This window comes from Ailuropoda melanoleuca, chromosome 14 (assembly GCF_002007445.2).
Source record: "Ailuropoda melanoleuca isolate Jingjing chromosome 14, ASM200744v2, whole genome shotgun sequence".
Classification (NCBI taxonomy): Eukaryota; Metazoa; Chordata; class Mammalia; order Carnivora; family Ursidae; genus Ailuropoda; species Ailuropoda melanoleuca.
The window spans coordinates 41,588,344-41,610,604 of NC_048231.1; the positions used below are offsets into that span (position 1 = coordinate 41,588,344).

General features: G+C 58.4%; 1 protein-coding gene across 7 annotated transcripts in view; it reads left to right on the forward strand.

Annotated features, from left to right (window-relative positions):
* PACS2 (phosphofurin acidic cluster sorting protein 2) overlaps positions 1 to 22,261 on the forward strand; it is a 55,158-nt gene that overhangs the window by 17,378 nt on the left and 15,519 nt on the right. For 4 of the 7 annotated variants that reach the window (XM_034643328.1, XM_034643323.1, XM_034643325.1 and 1 more), the window contains 7 exons: positions 13,029 to 13,116; positions 15,913 to 16,002; positions 17,192 to 17,317; positions 18,713 to 18,875; positions 19,395 to 19,468; positions 19,731 to 19,811; positions 20,947 to 21,006. In XM_034643328.1, the coding sequence (XP_034499219.1) occupies positions 13,111 to 13,116; positions 15,913 to 16,002; positions 17,192 to 17,317; positions 18,713 to 18,875; positions 19,395 to 19,468; positions 19,731 to 19,811; positions 20,947 to 21,006 (600 nt within the window). In that variant the 5' untranslated portion in view covers positions 13,029 to 13,110. Of the gene's footprint in view, positions 1 to 5,038; positions 5,134 to 13,028; positions 13,117 to 15,912; positions 16,003 to 17,191; positions 17,318 to 18,712; positions 18,876 to 19,394; positions 19,469 to 19,730; positions 19,812 to 20,946; positions 21,007 to 22,261 lie in introns of those variants that run through there. The other 3 variants (XM_034643324.1, XM_034643327.1, XM_034643326.1) reach the window with 2 other exon arrangements.

The following is a 22,261-nucleotide window of genomic DNA, read 5'->3' on the forward strand; positions in this document are numbered from 1 at the left end:
AGGAGGACCCACGGAGTGAGAGCAGACCGGTGGCCGCCAGGTGCCAGGGCAGGGCTTGCTCACAGACCGATGAGGGCGTTCTGCCCTGAGAGGTGGTAGTTGCTTCCTGTTGAACCTATTAAGTGCCACCAATTTGAAGACTTCAAAATGGCCGACTTTACATTATACGTATTTCACCACAACAGAAAGTAATCTGAAGGAAGTGGGGCGGGGATCGTTCTAGATTTGAGGAGACAGCAGGCAGGTGAACTGGTGTGTGGCTCACGGCCCACCTGCACCATGCTGCCCACAGTGGAGGGCACCCCAGGCCTCACAAGTCGGAGCATCTGCCGGGGGCCGGCGGTTCTGCGTGTGGCAGGTGGCCGGGCCCATGGACATCTCAGGAGACAGCCCCCCAGTCCTGGGGGCTGCTCACTGGGGGCTTAGGGTCTTGATGCCCTGACTCAGTCTTGGGTTTTTGACGGGAAATCCTGGAGACGTCCATTGGTGGTAGGGGGGACGGGGCATTCCCTGAACCACTAACTTTCCTGTAGCTAGAGCTTTTCAAAGTGAGAAGTGAGGGGTGTGCAGTGGGTGTGGCCTGGTCCGCCCTCGCCCTCGGGGCTCCAGGCAGCAGGGGGTGGACAGCAGCCCTGGAGGGTTCTGGAGCCTGAGGTCACTGGGATTGTGGGTCTGCATTTCTGTGGGTCGCCTCTTCGTGGCTGTCGCCCACGTTCTGTGGCTTGTTTGTCTTTTTGTTGTGCTTCTGTAAGAGGCTTTGTGCCCTGGACATTAGCCCTTTGTCTGCCTGTGGCTGTTTTCCTGCATCTGTTGTCTGACTTTGCTCGCGGTAACATCTGCGTTTCCCATCTCAGGAAGAGTGGGTCTCCTGCATTGGGGTCTTGTGTCTTCCTCCGTGTGGCTTGGTGTACCTGGCCCCGCTTCCTCAGCGAGACCCTGCCTGCTTGTGCTGGCGCTGCTCTGGGCCCTGGGGCCTGTCCAGATGGTGGGGAATGCGCATTTCCCAGCCCTGAGTGCCCTGGGGGGGGGGGGGACATTGGAGCATGGGCCTGATTGCTGCTGCTGGGGGAACCACAAGGAGGTAGGGGGCTGGCTCGGATCCTGGGCTGGAGGCAGGAGGTGTCAGGTGGCACTGCCCATCGCACCTGCCCAGAGGCCGGCTGGAGATGGGCACTGGGCTTTGGCAGTGAGGCATCTCTATACCGGCTGGCACCAACAGGACCTCAGGGGCCCACAGGGCAGGTGACGCAGGAGGAGAGAACAGAGGGCTTCTAGGAGGTGGAGAGGAGTCAGGGCCGGAGGGCCTGGGCTGCAGTCCTGGGTGGTCGTGGAGACACTGGCCACGCATTGGAGAGAAGTGCATTCTGGGAACTTCTCGCCCTGGGTAGGATGTAGAGAACAGCAGAGTGGGCGCAGGTGGTGCACACGGACACCTGGGCCTCCTCCTGAAGCCCGGCAAAGCCAGGAGGGGCTGCTGGGCCAGGTTGGCAGCAGGGAGAGAAGCCGAGACACGGCGGCCCCAGGCAGAGGGTGGAGCCTGATGACCTCCTCGTTCCCACTCTGGGCTCCAGCAGCCACGTGGGTCCAGGGTCAGCAGAGCAAGGGAGAGCAGGTGAGCAGGGGGCAGAACTAAATGGTGGCACACCGCTGCATCTGTGAAATGGGAATGGGAGGCTCTGGTGAAGGAACATTCCAGAACGTTCCGTTGTAAGCGCAAGAACTTGATGGCAGACAGAAAGCTCAGCACAGGGGGGCAAAACAAAGCCAAGGAGAACAGAGCAGCAACAGGATGGAAATGGACAGAAAAGATAAGAGACTGGGCCCCTTGCAGGCGCCCCAACATCCCAGAAACAGATGTTGCCTGTGCCGAGGGCAGGGGCCTTGGCACTCCTTCAGGCGGGTCCATTGTCCGCCCCCCCACCCCAGGGCGCACAGGCGCCTTGCCTGACTGCCTGTATCCACTGCAGGCAGGGTCTGGGCAGGGACACAGCCCCTCCTGCAGGTCCCTCCTGACACGTCAGTTCCTCCGGTCCAAGGGAGCAGCGTCTTCTCCATGTGCTGTCCGCCGGCGTTCTCAGCCGGTGCATGAACGCAGGTTCCCCCACGCCCCGGGAGGGCCTGGGGGACAGTCGGGGAGACAGTCTTGCCTTCGTCTCAGGCTGTGGGAGAACTCCTCCTGGCAGAGGTTTTGGTCAGACCTTGAAAGCAAACCCCTGTGCTCTGTTGGAGGGAACGTGAAATGGCGCAGCCCTGTGGGGAACCGTGGAGGCGCTAAGCACAGAGTCACCGGCAGTCCCACTCCTGGTGTGTATTCCTCAGGGCCTGGCAGCGGGGTCTCGGACACACACTCCCCTGGTTCACAGTAGCCAGGCCGTGGAAGCAGCCCCGGGGTCCGTCAGTGGGTGAGCACACAAACAAAAGTCGATCCGTGAAGGGGAGCATCATCCCACCATGAAAGGGAGGAAGCCCGACACCTGCTACCGCAAGGACGTCGTGCTGAGTGACCTCGGCCAGTCCCAGGAGGACAGACACTGTGTGCTCCACTCCTCGGACGTCCCTAGAGGAGTCCAGTCCACACAAAGTGCTGGGGAGGGGCCTGCGTGTTGATGGGGCCAGAGTTTCAGGTTGAGAAGATGGAAAGTTCTGGAGATGGTGGTGATGGGCGTGCAACAGTGTGGGTGTGCTTAATGCCCCTGAGCTGCATAATTAAAAATGGTAAATTTTATATTACGTGTATTTTACCATAATAAAAACTGAGCTAGGCATTGCTACACTGCCCCCCAGAAGAAGGCCGTGGAGATTCACACTCCCACGGGGGAGGGGGTGGGTGAGTTAAAACCAGAAACCATGCTGCTCACCAGCGCTGACCCTCCCTGAGTCTGGCTGGGCTCAGCTGGACACCCAGGGAGCAGCCCAGGTGACAGGTGTGCCTGGGTTCCTGCTCGGACTGAGGCATGTCCTCCAAAGCCTCAGCCCAGCCGGAGACCTTCTGGTGGGTCCCTCGACCTCCTGGAGCCAGAGGGACCCCAGTAGTGTCCCAGCTGGACCCACCCTCACAGAACCTGTGCCCACCCAGCTACTTGCGAGTGCCCACTGCTGCCCGGGCTCTGGGGAATGTGGTGGCTTAAAGGAGATGCCCACCCCCTCTCTGCTGTGACACCGGATGCTTCCTTGGCAGCCATGTGCACACCCCCAGGAGCAGCAGGGCCCTGGGCTCCTGTCTCTGGTTTGTGTAACACACATGAGGGTGGGGGTGGTCAGCCTCACCTGTGCTGTTTCCAGCTTTGTCTACCCCCTTGAGGGTTCTGCTCCCCAAATGTAGAACTGGGGTTCTGGAGGTGGGTGGGCCAAGGTCTTTGTTTTGGGACAGGTGCTGGCCAGGTCTTTGGAGGCAGAAGTGGGCCATGAGGGACCCCTAGTGTTCCTTTCCTGCTGTGGAGCGTGCATGTGGGTCCCCAGGGTCAGGAGGGGAGGGGTGGCTGGATGTCCTCCCGGCAGCCCCTGCAGGGCTTTAACCACATGACACTGGTGGAAATGGGAATGGCTTGCAGGCCTTGCGTGCATGGAAATTTCTGGTGAACTTTCTGAAATGTCACTTATTCTGCAACTCACAAAAACCAAGGGGCTTCATGATATTGCCCCCCCCCACCAGTGTCACCACCCTGGGGGAACAGCATTGCCCCTGCTGCCTTCTCTCCCAGGCTTCTCAGGATGCCTTCACTGACCCCAGGGCAGAGCACCTGTCCCTCTCCCCTGGCTGTGTGTGTTCTGGCCTGTGGGACCTTGTTGGGTGACCCAAGGGCAGGCCTGTGTGGCCCCACTTTCCCTTTTGCAGGGTGTTCTGCTCCCTCCACTGGCCTTCTGTCCCCAGGGCCCACCCCTCACCCAGTCCCACATTTGACTTGGCCCCTGCCCTCCAGGTCCTCTGCCTTCGCCAGTACGCGTCATTCCGAGAGTAGTCGTGGCCCAGCCTCGCAAGTCCCCACTTCTGGGGTGCCTTCCTGTCCTTCCTTCCATCCTCACTCCCAGCTGCTATCCCCTCTGACCCTGCCAGCAGCTCCTTCTTTCTCCAGATGCTGGCCCTCACTACCCAGTTGTCCAGCCTCTGTCCATGGGCTGGGCATGGGTGGCTCCCACAGCAGCCCTGGGCTGGGAGGACTGCCTCCACAAAGGCCTGCCCTCCTGCCGGGGGTTCTAACATTATGAGGTCCAGGAGCTCCGTCCTGCTGGCACCCTCCCGGCCTCCATGAGGACCACTGACCTGAGGACATGTGGAAGCCACAGCACCCAGAGCTGGTGTGGAGAGACGGAGACCCAGGGGCAGGAGGCTTGGCACCTGCCTTCGGCCCGATGACAGCCCAGCCTGGGCGTCCAGTTGTCCTGGGCCAAGGGCACCGCTGACCATCATGGCTGGCTTCCCACAGGCACTCCTTGGCCCCTGCTTTGCAAGGTCTTGGGGATGTGTGGCTGTCCCTGTATGTCCCTTGATGTTTGCAGCAGTCCTGTTGGCCAGCTCTTCCTGCCTTGAGGATTGAAGTGTGTGTTGAGGTGTTCAGGGCCCCCCCCCAGAGATACAGGCACCCTCTTCCCAGGATGGAGCATCTTTCGTGGAACGCCCCCACCCCTGACACACCAAGGCCTGTGACAAGACAGCGTCATTAGTGCTGGGGGCGCTGTACTGGTGCCGGCTCTCATGAAACAGAGGCCGCCCTTCCTGAACCCCGAGGTGACGAGGTCGCCCCTGTGAGTTGGATGGCGGGCCGCCACCTGGAGTGCAGAAGTCCGTGTCGGTGTCACGTGCCGGTGCCGATCCTGAGCACTGCCACGCCTCGTGGTAAGGGGCCGAGTGAGTGTCCGTCATTCAGCTCAGGTCACGCAAAGGACAGCATAAGTCTAAAAAAGAGAGAAACAGAATAAGGCACACAACCTAATGAAATAGAAGTGAGAGGGTCGGCCTTCGGGGAAGGTGGCGACGGGGAGGACAGAACGCACACGTAATCATTGCAGGGACACACGGACAAGGTCGAAGGTCACCGTCAGCAGCTCCGTCAGGATGAAGCCCATAGGACGATTCTGTGAGATTATGAATCAGTACCTGACTTACTGCGAGAGAAGATGTAAATCGCACTTCAGTTAAGTCACACTAACACCTCTTCCCCAGACAGCAAAGATGGCTTTATTGGTGAATTTTACCAAATCTTGAAGAAAAAGTCCTGTCTCGTATGAAGTGCTGCGGAGATTAGAGGTTAAAAGTAGAGGTGCAGCTGTGCGCTTTCTCAGGCGGTAGGACCCCGGCAGCAGGAGGGCTCGGTCCTGTGATGTTGTCTGGTACAGGGTCGCCGGCAGGGAGCGATCAGAAAATGAGAGAAGCAACGTTGTCTGTAGAAGCAGCGAACCCAGGACGGCAGAGCACCTGTTCAAGGGCATGAAACGGCGGGGGCGGTGCGGAGACCCCGCTCCCCCGAAACACAGGTCAGGCGCATGAGGCCCCACGTGGGGAAGGAGCCTGGCGAGTTTTCACTACAGTTTACAGTTTCTGTGAAACAGGCACGCGGCTTTAAAGAAAAGCGAAGTGTGTGTGCTGGGGGAGGACTTTCCTGAGCAGATAGGTATTTATTTAAATAAGCCACACTAATTAAAACAGTATGAAATTGGCACAGGTACAGACCGATGTGTCGTGGAACACGGTCCCACGCGTGACCGCGGCACGCTTCAGAGAGGACAGGGCGCGCTCTGGAGTGAGTGGTTTGGGGATGCCTGGACCCCCGCGGAGGGAGCAGTAGTCAGGTGGCTGTCTCACCGCACACCCAGCACCCCGGGAGCACAAATAACCTCACTGTGAACAGCGCAGGTGGAATGGTTGGGAGGTGGGGCGGCGGGGGGGGCAGAGTACTCAAAGCATGAATCACGAAGACACTTATCATGTAAACACACTTCAGAAACACCTCGGTGTGACAGCCTCCCACCAGGAGGTGATCTCTGCCGTGTGGTTCCCCAGAGTAATGAGGAAAGCAGTCCTGTAGGAAGACAGGTGCCGCCCCGGCCACGCTGCAGAACGTGGCCGCACCACACAGCCTCACACGCGCCAGGTGCCCCAGACCCAGAGACTCCGTTCCCTTGGGCTGTTGGTGTCTAAAGCTGCTCTGTGTCCCTCTCGGACTCACGTGCATTCCCAACTCCAGAAGAACCTCGGAAGTTGTGTTTGCAGCTGGAGCCATACAGAGGCGATCAAGTTGAAATGATGAGACCATCGTCAGGAGATTTAGAAAAATGAGCCTGTTAGGGTGGGTCCTAATCCATTATGACTGGTGTCCTTGTAAGAAGAGGAAGAGACACCAGGGGTGCACATGCGCAGAGGGAAGGCACGTGAAGAGGAGGGGGGGACGTCCCACCACTGGTGGCCGCCCAGAGGACACTGTCACCGGGCGCGTGGGAGTCAACACTCCTCTGGGCCAGTAGGATGCGTGTGAGTCCTGCAGCTCGGGAGCACGGTGTGACGGTGCCCTGGGCAGGCCCCGAGTGCACAGAGCCTCGACCCCACAACCCTGCTTGGGGGGCGATGCCCCCGCCCCTCCGTGCAGCTCCCACGAGGGAGCAGGTGCAGGCCGGCGCGTGTCTGTGGTGTCTGATGAACGGCCCCAGCAAACGTGGAGAAGCTGTGCGCTCACACGGTGAGGAAGCACACAGCAGGCAGGGGCGTGCACGTCTGCGACGTGAAAGAACACGTCACAGATGCGTAGGCAGCGTGACATGAACCAGATGCCTCAGGAAACAAATGTGCACGACCGTGTATGCGGGTGCAGACCGCGGCCTGCCTGGCAGCCGGGCACACAGCTGACGTTCCGTGAACAGGGAGCCAGAAACCCAGCCACCCGAGCCGACGGCCGCCTCGTGACACCGCACGGGTGTTTGTGGTCCAGCGCCCGCAGGGGCCCTGCCGCTCCACGCATGGCGTCCATTGCGGGTCCGAGGTGGCTGCGTAGGCCCTGCCACTGCAGCCTGGAGAAGGGAAGGAGCCAGGGGCGAGCCAGCATGACACGCACACCTCTGCTCAGGCCCTGACTCCTGGGCTGCTCGTGGCCTTGCCCCGCTGCCCGCCAGGCAAGACTGGTCTCTGGCTGGGAAGCTGACCCCCAGCTAATGTGGGGGAGACCTGAATTGGGGACAGCAGGCGGTCCCCTGGAAGGACACCCCTCCAGATGGTGGCCCCTGCAGAGGGAAAGGAGGGAGGGGTGGGGAGCACATGGTGGATGTCTGTGGTTCTGGTCCCAATTTCTTTAAAAAGATCTCAAGTCAGCACAGAGAACATTCGTTAATTCTTGTTGGATATGTGGGTTTTTGGGGCATCAGTCTGTGATTTTTCTGTAAGCCCCACACTTCTCGGTTTCAGAAAACCAGAACACTGCTTCTCCAGGGTTAGGGATGGAAGTTGGCTTTCCGCTCTTTTGAGCAGACATCATCCGAGAGGAAGGAGAGAGCACGCAGTGTGGGGCCAGTGCCCCTTGGACAGGATATTGGGTTTCTGCCCATCGAGAGATTTGCGTTTTATACGGACAGTGTGTTTAAGATACGGTTGGCTTCCTTTTTTGTTACTGCTGAGTCTAGTACAATTGCAGGGCGTCTTACACAGTAACAGCCCCGGCTTAGTGATGAATCATCGTTTGTGGGGTTTTTTTAGTGTATTTGCTCATGATTTCCTTGAGGGCCAAGTATTATGCAATAAATCTCATCCTTGGCTATAATCTATACTCCAGCCCTCAGGCCTTTCTCTCAGAGCCAGTCTTGTATAAAAACAAATAACGTGTGTTCTGTCTGGCCCAATTTCTGTATGCAAATGATTCTTTTTATGCTTTTTTTTTTTTTTTAAGATTTTATTTATTTATTTATTTGACAGAGATAGAGACAGCCAGCGAGAGAGGGAACACAAGCAGGGGGAGTGGGAGAGGAAGAAGCAGGCTCACAGCAGAGGAGCCTGATGTGGGGCTTCGATCCCATAACGCCGGGATCACGCCCTGAGCCGAAGGCAGACGCCCAACCGCTGTGCCACCCAGGCGCCCCTCTTTTTATGCTTTTTATGTTGTTTGCACAAGTATCATCAGTTTGAATGTGTTTTAGAATTTAAAAAAGAAGAAGAAAAAAAAGAGGAAAGGGGAAAATCCGAATGGCTCGTAGGTGTTTGTCCCATCATATGGGGATGTGACTCTGAGGAAGTAAGCTGGCCAGTGCTGGTTTAGATGGGTCCTCTGTGTGGCCATGAGCTTGCCTCTAGGAGGCTGCAGGAAGAGTGACCCTTCCCTTCCGACGGAAAGCCAGTGGCTCTGCTCGTGGCCTCCTGAGTTTTCCCTGTGACGAGGACACGTCAGTGTGGGGGTGCCACTGTAAGAAGCGTCTCTGAGCTGTGGGCAGCAAATGCCGAACCCACCCCCGGCCCCTGCCCAGTCAAACAGATTGTCTAGAAATAGGCGTCGAGACGGCCCCGAGAAGCAAGAGACCCCATCCCAAATAAGGGCTGTGCAGGTATTCCTGATAATTAGTTTATTCAAAGCAGGATCCAGACAAGGCCTCCTGTTTGCAATTAGCTGATATATCCCTTAGGTTTTGTGGCTTTTTTAACTTTTGAAAAATAACTTTTTAAAACTCACAGTAATATTCAACCTGCCCCCATGTTTGTCTACAACCCAGATGTGTCTGTTACCCATCAGCCAGGCTCGGAACAGTGGACAGTCCCAGCATGCCCACACCACCATGGCTGTCACCAGCCCTGCGCTGCTGACGTGTGCTTTCCAGAATGCCACGTTAGTTGACTAAAGTGCAGGACCCAGCCTTTTGGCCTGGCTTCTCTTCCCGTGTGGGGTGCGTGTGTGCACACACGTGTGTGGTGTATATGCACACCTGTGTGTGCGTGTGTGTCTGTGTGCATGTTTCTGTCGATGCTTTGGCCCTCTTGTCCCCCAGCAGGCCTCCTGGTGCAATGGGCCAGTTCCTTCATCTTCGCTCAAAGGGTGTCTCCAGGCTTGGGCAGCTGCGTGCAGCCAGCGTGAGCGTCCGTGTGTGGACATGCGCCGAGCAGTGCCGGTCTGGGCAGCATACGTGTGACCACATCTGGTGCCCCATCACCCACCTCCTCACCAGCCCTGGATGTGGTTTCAGCCACGGCCACCAGTGTGAGGTGGTGACTCCTGACCCCTGGTGGTTTGCAGCTGTGTCTGTTCATGTGCTAATTTACTGTCCATGTGTCTTTTTTACTGAAACATCTGCAAATCTTTTGCCTATTTTTTAATTGGGTTCTTTATTTTCCTATTGTTGAGTTTGGAGTGTTCTTTATATATTCTGGATTAAAACCTTTGTCAGATATGCAATTTGCAAGTATTTTCTCCCACCCTTAGCTTCTCTGCCTTCTTTCAGGAAATCTTGATGAAGTCCGGCTTACTCGACTTCCCGTTTCTGTTCCTTACCTCGCTGCCTTGCCCCGTGAGCACCACACTCCACCCAAGTCTGGATGGCCTCCACCTTCCTTGGGTCTCCTTTTCAAAGTCCTTTCGATTATCCTAGTTCCTTTGCCATTCTGTATAAACTTAAAAACCAGTTTATTGACATCCAAAAGCGTCGTGCTGGCATTTCACGAGCTAAGCCTGTACCTCTGGTCTGGGGAGCACTAATGCCCATGTGGGGGCTCCTCTCTCCACCTGCTCAGCCCTTCGCTGGCTCCTTCCGCTAGCTTGCAGACCCTGCACTGCTCTTGACTTCAGGTATTTTCCTCTTGTTTTGGGGTTACTATAACTGGAAGTTTTTAAAAACTGACTTCTAATCATTCATTGCTAGTGTGTAGAAATGGGACTACTTTTTATATGTCGAGTTTGTATCATACGATCTTGCAAATGAGCTCATTAGTTCTGGGGGCTGCTTTCACATTTTCCCACATTCCTTGGGGTATTCTGCATAAACTGTTATGTTGTCTGCAAAGAAGAGCTGTGTAATTCCTTTTCCTGCCTTATTGCACAGGGCCAGCCTTTAACTCTGTGCCTTGCCGCAGGGGTGTGAGGGTGCAGCTGTGCCTCCGGGCCGGGGGGTGGGGGTCCATCCTGCTGCCAGCACGACATTGGCTGTTCAGGACGTTCCCTTCTGTCTCTGGTTCGCCAAGAGTTTTAATCACAAATGGGATTGAATTTTGTCAAGTTTTTTTAAATCATTTGAGGAGATTTTATGATTTTTCTAATTTAGCCTGTTGATGGGGGTGAATTTCACTGATTGATTTCAAATGTTGACCATCCTGGAACAAACCCCACTTGGTCATGGTGTGTTCATCATTCCTTTTTACACATAATGAATTCAGTTTGCTAATATTTTTTTGTAGATCTTTACACCTATGTTCATAGAGGGATATTGGTCTGTAGTTTTCTTTTTTGTATGGTTTTTTTTTTCTTAAAGATTTTATTTATTTATGTGACAGAGAGACAGCCAGCGAGAGAGGGAACATAGCAGGGGAGTGGGAGAGGAAGAAGCAGGCTCCCAGCGGAGGACCCTGATGTGGGACTCGATCCCGGAATGCCGGGATCTCGCCCTGAGCCGAAGGCAGACGCTTAACAACTGCGCCACCCAGGCACCTCTCTTTTTTGTATGTTTTTGTCTGGTGTTGGTATCAGGGTAATTCCTGACTCATAAGACGAGTTGAGAAGTATTCCTCCCTTTTCTGTTTTCTGGAAGATACTATGTAGAATTGGTATGGTTTCATCCTTTGTTATCTGGTTAAATCCACATGGAGTTTTCTTTTTCAGAAGGTTTTAAACTATTAATTCGATTTCTTTGGTAGATCAGGCTGTTGAGATGATCTGTTCATCCCGGTGAGTCTGGCAGGTTGTGGCTCGGAGCATTGTTTCATGTTGATACATATTGTTACATTGTATCCAAGCTATTGTATCCAAGCTCCCAGCCCGACCTGCCGCAGCTGTCTGTAGCTTCCTCCTCTGTGCCACCCGCGACCTGCATGATTCTCCTTCTTTCATTCCTGACATGGCTGATGTTGTCCTCTCTTCTTTTTTCTTTGTTGGACTAGAGATTTTATCGATTATTGCTCTTCCCAAAGAACCAGTGTTGGGGTTTTTTAATACTTTATTTTATATTTTATTTTTCTGTTATTTTTCTCTCTTCTGTTTCATGGTGTCTGTTTTTGTCTTTGTTGCTCCCTTGCTCCGCTCACTTTGGGTTCAGTGTGCTCCTTTCCTGGTGTCTTGAGGTGAAGCTCAGACTGTGAGCGCACACAGTAAGGGCTCGGCCGCCTCCCATGGGGCTCGAATTGTAGCTCACTTAGGATCGGCACAAAGTATTTCTAGATCCTTGGAGTTTTCCTCCTGGGCCGGTGTGCTGCTTACTGACCTGAGTGGTTGGTATTTCTGGCCCTCTGTCTACTATTGATTATCTTTTGTTTGTTTGTTCGAAGTAGGCTCCACGCCCAACTTCGGGCTCGAACTCATGACCCCGCGATCGAGAGTCATGTGCTGTACTGCTCTGCCGACTGAGCCAGCCAGGCGCCCCTACTATTGATTTCTAGCGAGTCTGTCGCGGTCAGAGAACATACTGTACGCGACTTCACTTCTTCTTCCCCTTCTTCTTCTTTTTATTATTTGTTAGAGAGAGAGAGAGAGAGAGAACACACAGGAAAGGGGAGCTTTAGAGGGAGAGGGAGAAGCAGACCCCCCCGCTGAGCAGGGAGCCCAGTGCAGGACTCGATCCCAGGACCCTGGGATCATGACTTGAGCCGAAGGCAGACGCTTCACCGACTGAGCCCCCCAGGCGCCCCACGACTTCGGTTCTTTTAAGCGTGCTAGTGCTCCTTTGTGGCCGGGACGTGGTTGGTCCCTGTGGACGCTGGCCCCTACGATCCACCTTTCTCCATGTGCTTTCCTTCCCAGTTTGTCTCCTGCAGCGTCAGAGTGGCCTGATGGGCAGAGTGGGCTGGGCTTCCCCGGGGCACCAGTGTATCAGGGGGCTGTCAGGAACAATCCCGTTTGCCCCCAGCCTGGAGCTGTCCTGCTGCTCAAGTCAGGTGCCCTGCTGCCTGGGGAAGCCCTCATGTCTGTCTCCTCGTTCCTCTGGGCTCAGTTGAGTGCACGTACTGTCACCCTCATCCTCCATGTGCCCCCCAGTGCCGCATTGTGACAGGCTGGCGGTACGCCCAGGATGGGAGTTGGTGGTTTGTGCCAGCCTTAGTTTGTAAAGGTGACTGAGTGACGGTGCACAGCAGTCAGTGCCATTGACAGGAGAGTTTAATGTTCACCGTCCCCTAGAAACAGGAGGCACCATACAGAGGGCCACGGGGAGACACCAGGGTCCGTTGGGGCAGAGGGACTGAGGGGAGGGCCCAGACCAGAGCCTTTACTGGGGTTTCCGTGGGAAAGGCACAGCATGGCAGGGCAAATGGCTTAGGATTGGCTAGTTGGAATCATTCCGGTGGACCGACCTTGAGGCACAAGGTCCCAGGGGCTGCCCCTAGTTGTCTGCTTCCTGGGCCTGGGTGTGTAGGACAGGGGGATATTAGGTTGGGTGCTGAGGGTTGAATAAGGAGGGGTTCAGGATATGGGCTTTGGATCCAGGGGAGATGTAAACAGTTCTGGCTGTCAGTTGGCCCTAGTAGTGGATGTCAAATAGACAAATACAGAATCTAATAAAACACAGAACAATAGGATCTTCATTTCATGGCCAGGATGGCAATGGGGTCTCTGCGCCATGCCCAGAATGGTAATGGGGTCTCTGCGTCATGCCCAGGATGGCAATGGGGTCTCTGCGCCATGCCCAGGATGGCAATGGGGTCTCTGCGCCATGCCCAGGATGGCAGTGGGGTCTCTGCGCCATGCCCAGGATGGCAGTGGGGTCTCTGCGCCATGCCCAGGATGATAATGGGGTCTCCATACGAAGCCCAGGATGGCGGTGGGGTCTCCGTACGAACCCCAGGGTGGCGGTGGGGTCTTCCTAGGGCTTGAGAAGGTGTGGGAGAGTGCGGTCTCTGTTGAGCAGGCCTTTGCCCTTTGCAGGTTGTGCAGCCTGACTTTGAAGAAGCTGGTGGTGTTCAAGGAGCTGGAGAAGGAGCTCATCTCGGTGGTGATTGCCGTCAAGATGCAGGTGGGTGAGGATACCCTCGGCTGCCATCCCAGGGCAGTGAGTGTGGCCTACGGTGAGAATGGGCACAGCCACACCTACAGCTGGACCCTTACCTCTGCAGGGGGCCAGGGAACCTGCTTCTGTCCTCGGACGCAGGGGAGCCTCTGCCCTTGCTGGTTGACCTGGAAGATGGTCCTAATGCTCTGGCAGGATTGGAACCCCCCCCCCCATCATACCCAGGGCGCAGTCCTGTCCCTCGTGAAGGGCAGGCAGCCTGGTGTTCAGGAATGTGGTGGGAAGAGTGTGTAGGTCACTTGCAAATGGGCCTTCACAGAGCAGAATTGAGCCGCAGACCCTCCCTGCCCACCCCCACTCGCACCCAGCGCACGTGGCCCTTCTCTGCCAGCCCCTGACCCAGTGCTGGCCCAGCCGTGCTCAGCTCTCCTCCCACGCCCCTCCCCAGGCCTCGCAGGTTCCTGCCTTAGAACAAACAGCCGTGTTTCAGGAGGGCCTGACCCGCAGCTCCCCAGGGGGACAGCAGCCCCCAGCCCTCAGCACTGCCTTCACCCCTCGCCCAGCAGCCGTGGAGGAGGGGTCCTGCCAACTGTGTGTGCTTCCTCGGCCTTTTCAGGGTCACCGGTCCCATGTCCACTTCCCGGGTCAGGAGGTGGCTCTCAGCCCTTGCTGCTCATGGCGCCTCCTGTGGCCCTTTGCAGATGTGCCCCCCCCAATGGGTTTGGGGTCCACTCCGCAGGCCCCTCCCTCCCCCAGTGCCCCTGCAGCTGAGCCATGAGAGTATCAGTGCATGGCCTGCCAGGACCCCAGACCGTCAGCCCCTCAGGACCGAGGTCTTGCTTCACCTTCGGTCCCAGGCTCTGGAGCCCATGTTTACAGGCCGAGGGGGTGCCAGGGACCCGGCCTGCGGCTCCCAGTGCAGGTTCACCAGTGCTTGCTGGCTTGTGGATCTCCGGGCCGTCAGGCCAGGCTCTCCTCCAAACTGAGAGCTCAGCCACCGTGTTTTAAGTAAAGATCTGAAGAAACCCTTTCCTCCGTGAAGATGCTGCTGTAATTCATCATTGAAGCCAGGTGTGCACGGCTGCATGCCAGGACCATGGGGACGTGCCCCATGGGGGGCCAGCCTGTCCTGAGGCCGCCTGTGGCCCAGGCAGTGCTCGGGGACTCCTGGCAGGGAGGGCTCATGGTCTCACCAGAGCTTCAGAGCAAGGTGGAGTTCGCCCATCCCTGGCCTCTGAATCTGCACCGTTGACCTCTGACATGACTGGCCCCCCACTTTGGCCGCATTCCTGGAATCCCACCCCCTTCCCATTGCCCATCTCCATGGCCCTGCCCCAGACTCCACCATCTCCAGGACTCAGGCTCCAGGACCCACCTCACCTTTCCAGCTTACCCGAGTTCCCCCTTCCCTGGCTGCCCGTTCCCGTGCCCCCCACCCCCGCACCACCCTGAGCTCAGCACCTACCCTGGTGCCTGGCCTCGCCTGCAGACACCTAGCTCCTGCCTGCCTCTCTGGGTGTCGTCTCCTGTTTGGGTCAGTTGCTGTCTGCCTGCTGTGCCCCTGCACCGAGGAGTCAGCCCCCAGCTGGGCCGTCTTCCTCCGCCCTCCCTTGACCTTCCCCGAGCCACGCTCCTGTGTCCTCTGCACCCCCTCCCCTGAGCTTAGGCCCTGCATCTTAGTTCCCAGAAGGAGCCGGCCTGCCAGACTTCCCCACTGGCCTGGGCCTCTTCGCCTGTGCTCTCTGCCCTCCTTCCCCCAGCAGAGGCCGGTCAGCTTAGGTCCTCTGAGGGATCTGGTACAGAAGAGGCCTGGAGGGCCACGGCCAGACCCCGCACCGGGTGCCCGCCCCCAGAGCACCATGGGGCCCAGAGTGTGTCCACCGGGCGGTGCGTCAGGATGCGCGTGGAGCCAGCCCCACACCTGTGCCCAGGACCCCTGCCCGTCACTCCCATCAGCCCACACACCTGTGCTGTCCCTGTCCTGGACCCACACCCAGCTCCTGCCCTCAGTCACCGCTCTGCACCCTCATCTTGTCGGACGCCTCCGGAGCCCCCAGCCCCTGCACCCTGGTAGCCCCTGGTCTTTGTGGCTCTGACTCCAACGGCTGTCGGTGTCCCGCACGCATGGGGCCACACAGTGTTCATCCCGTGGATTCTTGCCCCCAGCCTTCAGTCTCCGCTCCGTCCATGTGGGGACAGCCATTTTTAAACCAGTTCTATGAGGAAATCTTTAATCCATTTGGGATTTATTTTGGTCTAGGGTTTGAGGTGAGGATCTGTAGGTTTTATACAGATGGTTTGTTACTCATTATTTAGTGAGTAATTTTTCCTGGTCACTTAAGGCTCATTATAATGCAATGGGCTCATCTTCTTGGATGTATTTCTAGACTTCTCGTCTCCTTCCCTGCGACAGAGCAGCCATGCTGTAATTATGACGCCTTTGCACCACATTTTGCCCTCTGGGGAGGCCATCACCCCAGCCCCCGCCCCCTGGCCTTGTCCCGCGACCCCCCGCACCCCGGCCTTGTCCCGTGACCCCCTGCACCCCACTGCTGCAATTTTGGTAGTTACATTAAATGTGGCAGCAAGCAATCTGGGTCATCTAGGGAGGACTTGGAGGGTCACAGGATGGGGACATTTTTAAGGCTCTTGACAAATCTCCCCAAAGGTGCTTTTGGGAATCCCGCCAGCTAATGCCTCCCACTGCCTGCTCCGTGGCTTTTCACCCTGAGAGTTTGAGGGGAGCGGGTTTCACTGTGAGATGCCCCCTTGTGAATGCGCATCAGTCTTGCTCTGTCCCAGGGCTCCAAACGGATCCTGCGGTCCCATGAGATTGTGCTGCCCCCCAGTGGACAAGTGGAGACCGACCTGGCGCTGACCTTCTCACTGCAGGTGGGCCTGGCGTGCGGGGCTGGGGGCCGCGGCCCACCTTGCCCAGATCCTCTCCCTCCGTGGTGCTATACTCCTAAGTGTTAGGAGACGTGCGTGCTCTATGAGATCACGTTTTCCCTCCTGCTCTTGTGCTGAAGAATGTAGTGAGGCCCAAACTCTCTCTCAAAAGGCCATTTTGGGGACGCCTGCCTGGCTCTGTCAGAAGAGCATGTGACTCTTGATCTCGGGATGGTGAGTTCAAGCCCCATGTGGGGTGTAGAGATCACTTAGCTAAATAAACTTTTTTTAAAAAAGGACATTTGGTTCCAGTGTTCAGAGAGGATGGGGAGGAACATAGAGGACCCCAGTTTCTGACCCCTTGGGAGTATGTTGGGTGTGCTGGCAGTGCACAGGGGCTCCGTGCGGCTGGGACATGCCGCCCCCCCCGGGTGAAACAGAGCCCAGGTCTGTGGGTAGGAGCAGGCTGGCCCCAACCGACGTGCAGGGCAGCCCCTCCTGCCTCTGTTCCTCTTTGCACAGTTGGTTTAAGGTGGGTGCTGTAGGTCCCACAGACGTGCTTAACACACTTGCCTTAGAGATGAAGACTGAACTTAGAGTCGGCCCGAAGCTTCTCCTGGTGAGAGTGTAAGGCAGGGCTGTGGCTTAGCCAAGTCCGTGAGAACCCCGCCAGCTCCCGCCTCCCGCCCAGCAGCCTCTCTCGGCCCAGCTTGGCGGTGCCTGGGCCGGGGGCACGTGACCCGAGCTCTGGCGCCACCACGGGACCTTCTGCGGTTCCTGTGGAAGTTTTTTTTTGCGGGATCAGCTTTATCAGAGTGTCGTTTACAAAACGCGCAGTTCACGGTCTTCGAGCGCGTGACAGCCACGCACCGGCGGCCTGCTTCCGTGCGTGTTTAAGGGTTACTTTCATGAGCCTCTCGCAGAAGACCCCGTCGTGCTCTGTTGGGGCATTGGACCAGCGCCACCTCTGGGGTCATGCCCTCTGCCGTCTGCGTCCTGGGCACATGCGCTGGCTGACCCCAAGGATGACCCAGAGGCCTTAGCCAGCTGCTCATGTCTGCCCGCAGCGGCTTTCCCTGTGTCCCAGACGGAGGCCCACGGTGGCCCAGCGAGGAGTGAGCCTCAGGCTCGTTGGTGCCGGGCTGGCGTGGCCACTGGGACAGATGGCAGCCGTGACCCCCCTTCTCTGCAGTACCCTCACTTCTTGAAGAGAGAAGGCAACAAGCTCCAGATCATGCTGCAGCGGAGAAAGCGCTACAAAAACCGAACCATCTTGGGCTACAAAACGCTGGCGGCCGGCTCCATCAACATGGCCGAGGTGAGCGCGTCCCCGCTTAGCCAGAGGTCCCCTGTCGCGCCTTACTGACGGCCTGTGCGGCTACCCTTTGGCCGTGGGTGCATTCTGGCCCAGCATGGGTCTGTCCTGTGCCCTCCCAGGGAGAGCGTCCTCCTGGGACATCCGTGTCCCCTACTGTGGGCCCTGGCCCGTGGGCTGCCTAGGCGGGTGGCACGTGCTTGCTGTGGGTGGGGGCGGGGGGATGCGAGCGTGAGGAATTTCCCTGGTGAGGAAAGGAGGAGAAGTTCGTGGAAACGGATCCGACCGGCTGACCCCAGTGTGTCTTGGAGGACCTGGCGTCCCGGGGTGTGGTTGGCGTGGGGCTCAGGACGAGGAGCTCAGACTCTCCCATGGGGCCTTGGGGAGCCATAGGATGGGCTCTGGGGAAGGGGTGGCTGAGGTCCCTCGTGTCCTTTGTGCTTTGGGGCCTTTGCCGTGATGGGGTCATTTTCCGGGCTGTGAGGCGACTGTGATGCTCAGGGACATGGAGCTGTGCTGGTGCCCACCTGCGGCAGGGCTGCCCCCACGCCCCTCAGCCGTCTCCTCTGGCCCAGGACCTCTGTGCCCACGGCGCCTGGTCAAGCTGCAGGCCGCCTCTTTCCCCTCAGACCCTACCTGCCTGACACTGTCAGCAGGCGTCCTTCAGGCAGGTGGCCCAGGTGTGGAGGGTGTGAGGAGGGAGACCGTGCACCTGTCTGTCCAGCTCTGCACACGTGCAGCACAGGGGGTGCGTCTGGGTGCTGGCTAACCTTCCTAATTTCGTTTCTGAGATGGTAGTGGTTGGAGATGTTACTTTTCTCAAAAATTTAATTTTTGTATTGGACTCAAGAGTTGGCACCCCGAGTCAGGCTCCCAAAATTAAAAATAACCAGGTCCGTGAAATCCCAACATCTGGTTTGGGTCAAATGACCCCAAAGGCAGCTTCTGGCATACAGAGGCTCGACCTCCAGGACACGTGGGGGTGCACAGGGGCGCGTGTCCCTGTCCCTGGTCTGCTTGAAATTTCTCACCACCGGAATGGCTCCAAGGACTCACCGGCCCAGTGGGCCGCCCCAGTGGTTGTTGGCTGTGCCACACAAGACCCCAGCCTGTGCTGGTGGCCGGTCCTCCGTGGTCCCTGGACGTGGATCCCCGGGCTTGGTGGCCCAGAGCCATAGCCTCACACACAGTCTGCTCCTGCCACAGCCTCTGGACAGGGCTCAGACCCTCCCCTCCTTGACAGCCTTCAGTCCCCAGTGGCTGAGCCCGGCACTGACCCCCGAGTCTTGGCCAGTGTCCTCCTGCCCGACGGGCCCCTGTTCCCGCGCACCCAGAAGGGGGCATTGCTGGGCCCTGGGCCGCACCACGGCGCCCTCTAGAGCTGAGCCCTGCCCCCAGGTGATGCAGCACCCCTCCGAGGGCGGCCAGGTGCTCAGCCTCTGCAGCGGCATCAAGGAGGCCTCCGTCAAGGTGGCCGAGATTTGGATCTTCTCCCTGTCCAGCCAGCCCATTGACCACGAGGACAGCGCCATGCAGGCAGGGCCCAAGGCCAAGTCCGCGGGTGAGTGCCGCTGTCGATGGCCTCTGCTTTGCTGCCTCCTGGCCCCCTTCCTGCCGGGTTTGAGAAGCCGGGGAGGGACCAGGAGGGTTTACGGGTTTCTTTCTGGGCTCCAGCCCCACAAGCAGCATTGTGTGTGCTCTGGGAGCCTGGGCTGCAGGTGTGCGAGCTCAGCCATAGTCAGGAGGTCATGGGCTTGATGGCAGTGCCTTCCAAGGTCTGGGCACAGGTCCTGGCATGGCTGTCGCCACCATCATGATGGGGGCCACTGTCCCCTGAGGTGTGGGAGGGCACGCAGGGGACCCAGCTGGGCGTGAGATCCAGGCTGAAGCGTCTGAGGCCTGTAGGGGCCACCGTGGGAGTGGAGAAGCACAGCCCTGCCCCATCCCCGAAGTCTGCCTGCTGGGGCTGGACACGGCTGCCCACGTGGGTCCAGGGGACCCGTCCTCTGGCTGCCGCCTCATTGCCAGGACACCGGTCGGAATGTCCAGGTGCTTCCCCTTCCATTTGCTCATTCTACAGATAACTACTCTGAGGAGGAGTATGAGAGCTTCTCCTCTGAGCAGGAGGCCAGTGACGATGCCGTACAAGGGCAGGTAACCTCGGGCACGGTGCGTGGGACTGAGCGGCCACGTGGGCTCCTGGCAGCCGCGTGGCCCCAAGACACTCTGGGTGTGGATAGGGCGTGGACGGCCAGCGACCCCCCCCCCCCCCCCCCGGGTGCCAAGGGGGGCGGTGGAGGCTGGGAGCCAGCCCCCCACGTGCTGCGGGCACATGCCTCCCACCCCAGGGTCGTGCCATGCGCCCGCAGATGCTCTGGGGGGTGCCCTCTGCCAGCCCCTGTGCTTGTCTCTCCAGGACTTGGACGAGGAGGACTTCGATGTGGGGAAACCCAAGAAGCAGCGGCGATCGATAGTAAGAACGGCGTCCATGACCAGGGTCGGTGGAAACTGGTTTTACTAACACTGGGGAAGGGCGGGTTGGGGGGGCTGGGGGCCCCAGATTGGGCGTTGGGACGTGAGGCGGCCGTCCCGGGACCCCTCCAGGGCCCAGCTCTGCTGGCTTCTCCTGAGGCCCAGCCTCTTCGATGGGGCGTGAAGGCAGGGAGACTCCACAGCCTTGTGCTGGCAGGCAGGCCAGCGTCTGCCCACGAGAGCTTCACTGGTGGGGTCCTCGTGCTCATCCGGGAGGACCCTGGCCCAGGGGGCCAGGGATGAGGTGGAACAGCGCCCGTCCTGCTCAGTCACTCCACGAGCAGAGCTGGGGAGGCCGTTCCCCTCCTGCGTGTGCCCACACAAGCCCCGTGCGAAGCCAGTCCCTCGTTTCTGCTTAGCCTCTGGCCCACCCAGCACGGGGCCCCTGGGCTCTCCGGCTCCTCCTCCGGGAGGAAAGCTCCAGGCAGAGGCCTTAGCCCGGCATGGAGTGCCCACCACTGGGCACAGAGCCCCGGGAGAGTTCCCACGGCCAAGCTGCTTCTGGGTGCGTGGCCATGGCCCCAGGCCCGGGCTGCACAGTGGGTGGCCGTGGAACCCTTGGGGCACAAGCCCAGCCCCAGAAGCCTCTGCCCCTCCTCTGCTGGGAGGCTCAGCAGGTCGAGCATGGCAGCACCTGTGTGAGCCTCAGTTCCAGGCCCAAGGGCCTGACGCCTGTGGAGGGGAGTGGGGGACCTCGAGGGTGGCTGGGGGCGCTGCCTCACTCAGTGGCCAGAGCTCAGGCTCTGAGGCCCAGGGCGCGCTGGACACAGTGGCGCTTGGGCTCCCTGCTGAGCCCTTGCCACGCTCCTGCCCGCCGTGTGCCCGCCCCTGAGTCCCGCTGGGGTGAGGTGGTGCCTCGGGCGAGGGCCGGCAGCCTTACTTACAGGGCGGTCTCGGCAGGAAGGGGTGGCGCGCACCCTCCCTCCGGCTCCTCCCCGGGTCCGGCCCCCAGTCCAGCCGCAGCTGTGGTGTCGAGTGCTTGTAAAGGGGTTGGGCTCCCGTGAGCCCGCGGGGACCGTGCCTCCCTCCCGCCAAGTCTGCCGCGTCCTTCTGAGGGAAGCCGCCCCTTGCGTCCTGATTCTGTCCTGCTTGTCTTGCAGCAACAAAACTTCAAGCAGAAGGTCGTGGCGTTGCTGCGGCGGTTCAAAGTGTCGGACGAGGTGAGCGACCCCGCCTGGACCGCCAGGCCCACGGTGTCCTGTGAGACCAGGGCTCTGAGGCACCTGGGCCTCGTCCTGGGTCTGCCGCCGACCATCCTGTGGCCCTCAGGACACCGTGTCCTTGTCCACGAGAGCGGGCAGTCCCCCCTGGGCGCCTCGAGGACCAAGCTGAAACCGCCAGTGTGCGTCTGGAATCACAGCCCCATGAACAGCCCGGGAGGGAAGCTGGATGTCATTTGGGGGTGTGACCATGCATTTTGTGTTTTGTGCTGTTTCTGAGGGGAGTGTATAAGGGCAGTTCTTGGCGTGTGGCAATTGGTGGTCTCCGCGTGCCCCCGTCGCCACACGCACAGCCCCCACCGACGCGCTCTGACCTGCAGGCTCCTGCCTTTAGCTGTGTTCTCCTCTCCAAATTTGCAGGGATGGGTTTGCATACCTTTTATAACCACAAGAAAAATACCTCGGTTTTCCTTTTAACGGAGGTGGAGGAGAGTTAGTCTGCAGGTCCTGTGTCCACCCGGGAGGGGGGCGTGTAAGTGTCCACGTGTCACCGCCACACGTGGTCGTGGCTGCACGGAAAGCGATGGCCGCTCGTCCACACATGTGACGGGGTCTCGCGGGAGTGGCAGCGGCCGGGCGGCTCTTCTCAGACGCCGGCGCTAGAAACAGACCTGACTCAGCCTCAGTTCCCCCACACCCGCCTACAGCTTCAGTAGGACCCCTGTCAGATTCCCCAGCTGCCTGTCTGCAGACGCGCATCTCCTGACTTGCCGGAAATTCAAGGGACCCGCAAGAAACAACACAATCTTGGAAAAGTGCAAAGTTGAAGGCCTCACGCTTTCTAATTTCAGAACTTTCTAAGAGGTACAGTAATCGAGACTGTACGAGAGATCAGTAGGACCAGAAATAAATCCTTCTACTTGTGGTCAATTTCCAACAAGCATGCCAAGGTCATTCAGTGGGGGAAAGTGGGCTTTGGGACAGATAACGATGGTACAGCCAGACGTCCACACGCGAGAGGACCTCACACCATGTGCAAAAGTAACTCCAAATGGATCAAGACCTAAACGTAAGCGCTTACGCTGTGAAACTCAGGAGAGTGATCTTGGCCCCGGGGGCTGGGCCGTGCGGCTTAGACAGGACTCAGGACGCACAAGCCACCAGAGGGAAACGGGCAAGTCAGACCACATCAAAACGTGAACACGTCTGTGCTCCGAACAACATCGGGAAGATGAACTGATGGTCGTCATGTAGA